Source organism: Cuculus canorus, chromosome 27, assembly GCF_017976375.1.
Source record: "Cuculus canorus isolate bCucCan1 chromosome 27, bCucCan1.pri, whole genome shotgun sequence".
NCBI lineage: Eukaryota > Metazoa > Chordata > Aves > Cuculiformes > Cuculidae > Cuculus > Cuculus canorus.
In genome coordinates this window covers 6,639,630-6,642,808 of record NC_071427.1, presented here as the reverse complement: position 1 = coordinate 6,642,808, position 3,179 = coordinate 6,639,630, and the positions used below count along the sequence as shown (strand labels likewise).

General features: G+C 60.1%; 1 protein-coding gene across 1 annotated transcript; it reads left to right on the top strand.

The window, feature by feature from the left end:
* Positions 1-596: 596 nt before the first annotated feature.
* Positions 597-2,795, top strand: RPS15 (ribosomal protein S15). The gene is made up of 4 exons (XM_054050546.1): positions 597-668; positions 1,382-1,467; positions 1,614-1,848; positions 2,632-2,795. The coding sequence occupies exons 1-4, from the start codon at positions 666-668 to the stop codon at positions 2,743-2,745; spliced, it is 438 nt and encodes a 145-aa protein (XP_053906521.1). The 5' UTR covers positions 597-665; the 3' UTR covers positions 2,746-2,795.
* Positions 2,796-3,179: the final 384 nt, after the last annotated feature.

The following is a 3,179-nucleotide window of genomic DNA, read 5'->3' as shown; positions in this document are numbered from 1 at the left end:
CTAAGTCTCCCCAGAGCAGAGCAGAGGGGCAGAATCCCCTCCCTCACCCCCCTTTAAACCTCAGAGCCTGAGTTGGGAAAGCCGCCTGGCTCCTCTGGGAAGCAGCGGAAGATGAAGGTCCATTGATGAACAAAGAAGGCTGCTGCCTCCCCACAGGCCGCGCAGGAGCTGGTGGATGCTCTGAGCCCCCTCGGAGCTGCACCCCAGGTCATCTTCCCACGGAGGTGGCTTTGGGATCGCAGCCTGGGGCAGCGGAAGGAGCAGCTGCACCATGCTGGAACGCAAGCAGTTCTAAGTGGTTCTGGGGGTTCCTCTGCCCTGGGGCTCAGCCCACACCCCTGACCCCAGTCCATAACTGGTGCTGGAGGTCAGCCCAGGTCCGACCCTGCTCCTGCTCCTGCCCCTCCCTTTGGGCTGAGGCTCCAACAGGAATGGGTTCCCAGTGCCATGCACGAGGAGGAACGGATTTAGGGGCAAAGGATGCTCCATCCTCCAGCGGAACGCCTACCTCACCACCACCCGCGGTCCCTTTAAGGGCAGTGAGGGCGGAAGTGCTGGCAGGTCCCGCGAGCGACGTGGCTTCGTCACTTCCGGTTTCTCGCCGCTAACGCGAGATCTGCTACTTCCGGCCGCAGCGCGGCCTTTTCCGAGGAGACCCGGCCAAGATGGTGGGTGCGGCAGTGGGGCGGGAGGGCCCCATCGGGCTCCATCCTCGGCGGCGGAGGCTGCCTGGGGCCAGGGGCGCCGCGGGTGGGGCGGGATCCTTCCTGGGAGTGCGGGAGGGTGTCCCTCGGGCCCTGCCGGGGCCGACCCCCCCGGATGGGGCTTGGCGGCGCGGAGGAGGCCGAGAGGCCACCTGTGGGGCGGGGGGCGGCAGGGCAGTGGGGGTGGCTGAGGCCCTTCCGTGTGGCTGGGGGTGAAGGCGGGACTGGGCGGCCCAGACACCCCCTCCTTGCTGCTCCCTGACACCCTCTGCCTCTCTGGCACCCCTTTTCTGTTTTCTTTCTTGGCGCTCCCTGACATCCCCTCCTTCGCTCTCTCGTGCTTCGTGACTCCTGCTTTATCTTTCCCTTCTTGGTGCCAACACCGTCCTCTTCCCTCCTTGGTGCTCCCTCATCCCCTCTTCCTTGCTCCCTGACAACCCCTTCCTCCCTTCTTCCCTGGTGCTCCCTAACACCCCTTTTCCTCCTTTCTTCCTGCTTGGTGCTCCCTGACACTACCTCCCCGTTTGGCACTACCGGCAGCGTGTCCCTGGTTTTTGATTTCCACGTGTTTGGAATTGAGGGATAACCTTACCAGGGATGTGACCTGGCACTCCCTCCTTCCCCGGTGCTCCCTGACTCCCCTTTCTTCCCTCTCTCCTTGGTGCTCCCGGCTGCAGGCAGAAGTGGAGCAGAAGAAGAAACGAACCTTCCGAAAATTCACCTACAGAGGAGTGGACCTGGACCAGCTCCTCGACATGTCCTAGTAAGAACCGAGGCTGGAACTGGGGCTACTCCTGCGCACTGGGCAGCCCGAGCAACCGGGCACCTTGGTGGTGCTGCAGGTTCTTACTTGGGCTGTTTGCCCCGGGGTGGGTATGGCTTTCTGCTCAGCTTCTCCATCCCTTCCAGCGAGCAGCTGATGCAGCTTTACAGCGCCCGCCAGCGCCGGCGTCTCAACCGCGGACTGCGCCGCAAGCAGCATTCCCTGCTGAAGCGCCTGCGCAAGGCCAAGAAAGAAGCGCCACCCATGGAGAAGCCGGAGGTGGTGAAGACCCACTTGCGGGACATGATCATCCTCCCGGAGATGGTGGGCAGCATGGTCGGTGTCTACAACGGCAAAACCTTCAACCAGGTGGAGATCAAGGTGAGGTGTCATGCCAGCATCCCGAGATCTCTAAGCTGGGCACCCTAAATGTCTCTGTTTGTTATTTAATGCTTTGTATAATCCTGCCCTTGCTCTGAGACTGTCGAGGAGGCTGAGACTCCTCTGTGGAGCCAAGCTGGCCCTGGGAGTTGCCCGAAATGATCTGTCCAGAGGGTGGGAGGCTCGCAGAGGGGCCTGGAGTTCTCCTGAGGCTTTGCTGCCGCTTTGAGGTGACCTGGGGACGTGTGCTGGGTGCACTCAGCCTTGGCTCCCTGCCCACGGCACCACTTTGAATTGAAACGGATCCGTGAGGTTTACTTGGAGTGGAATAACCTGTGCGGTGATATCACCTGGTATCACTGACAGGATTAAATAGCATTTTCTCCTACCTGGTGTTAAATCCAACCTGGAGGTGCACCAAGATGCTCCCGAGGCTCATGTCTGCTGTCCCTGGAAGTGCGGGGCTCTTGGGGGCAGAGGGAGCCCCATATCCTGAATTCCCCCAGCTCCATGTGCAGTTGGCAGCGCCCTTTGCCCGCAGCCCTCGGTGGGGGCTGAGGTTCTCACCCAGATCATTGGATCATGGAATGGTTTGAGTTGGAAGGGACCTCAAAACCCATCCAGTCCTGCCCCCTACCCTGGGCAGGGACACCTCCCACCAGATCAGGAGCTCCAAGCCCCATCCAGCCTGGCCTTGAACACCTCCAGCGATAGGGCAACCTGGGCCAGGGCCTCCCCACCCTCATTGCTGTTTCTGACATGGGTCTCTCCTTTCTCTTCCAGCCCGAGATGATCGGTCACTACCTGGGGGAATTCTCGATCACTTACAAGCCGGTGAAGCATGGCCGGCCTGGTATCGGTGCCACCCACTCCTCCCGATTCATCCCTCTGAAGTAACAGGGTGCTGTGGGGAGCTTTCCCACGTGGAAATAAAGGACTTTCTCCCAGCCTTGCAGTTCTGGGGCTGCAGCTCACACAGGGTGGGGTGCGGGCTGGGGCAAAACGCCCCAGGCTGAGTCAGGATTTGACCTTTTCCTGAAGATTCCTCCCTTCTCGGGGGCACCTTTTTGGTAAAAGTGCAGCGAATGCTTCTCTCAAAGTGGATTTATTGCAGGAATGAAATTTCTTATGCTTTGCCAGGGGGTGGGAATGGTGCTTCTGTCTGTTGGACTTGCGGCATTAAGTGGTGTTTGGATTGCCCTGGAATGCAGTGAAGCACTTGCTGTGTGAGGTTAGTGGGGGAGAAACAAGTCCCAGGGCTTCGGAGCCAGCGCTCCTGGTGCCAAGGGAAGGTGCCAAGGTTGCTGGGATCCCAAACTATTATTTGCTGA

Excerpts from the sequence above, each read along its gene's own strand:
- RPS15 (XM_054050546.1), top strand. Across the intron at positions 1,468-1,613 it reads CAGCTCCTCGACATGTCCTA|CGAGCAGCTGATGCAGCTTT; the intron begins GTAAGAACCGAG and ends CATCCCTTCCAG. Across the intron at positions 1,849-2,631 it reads TCAACCAGGTGGAGATCAAG|CCCGAGATGATCGGTCACTA; the intron begins GTGAGGTGTCAT and ends TTTCTCTTCCAG.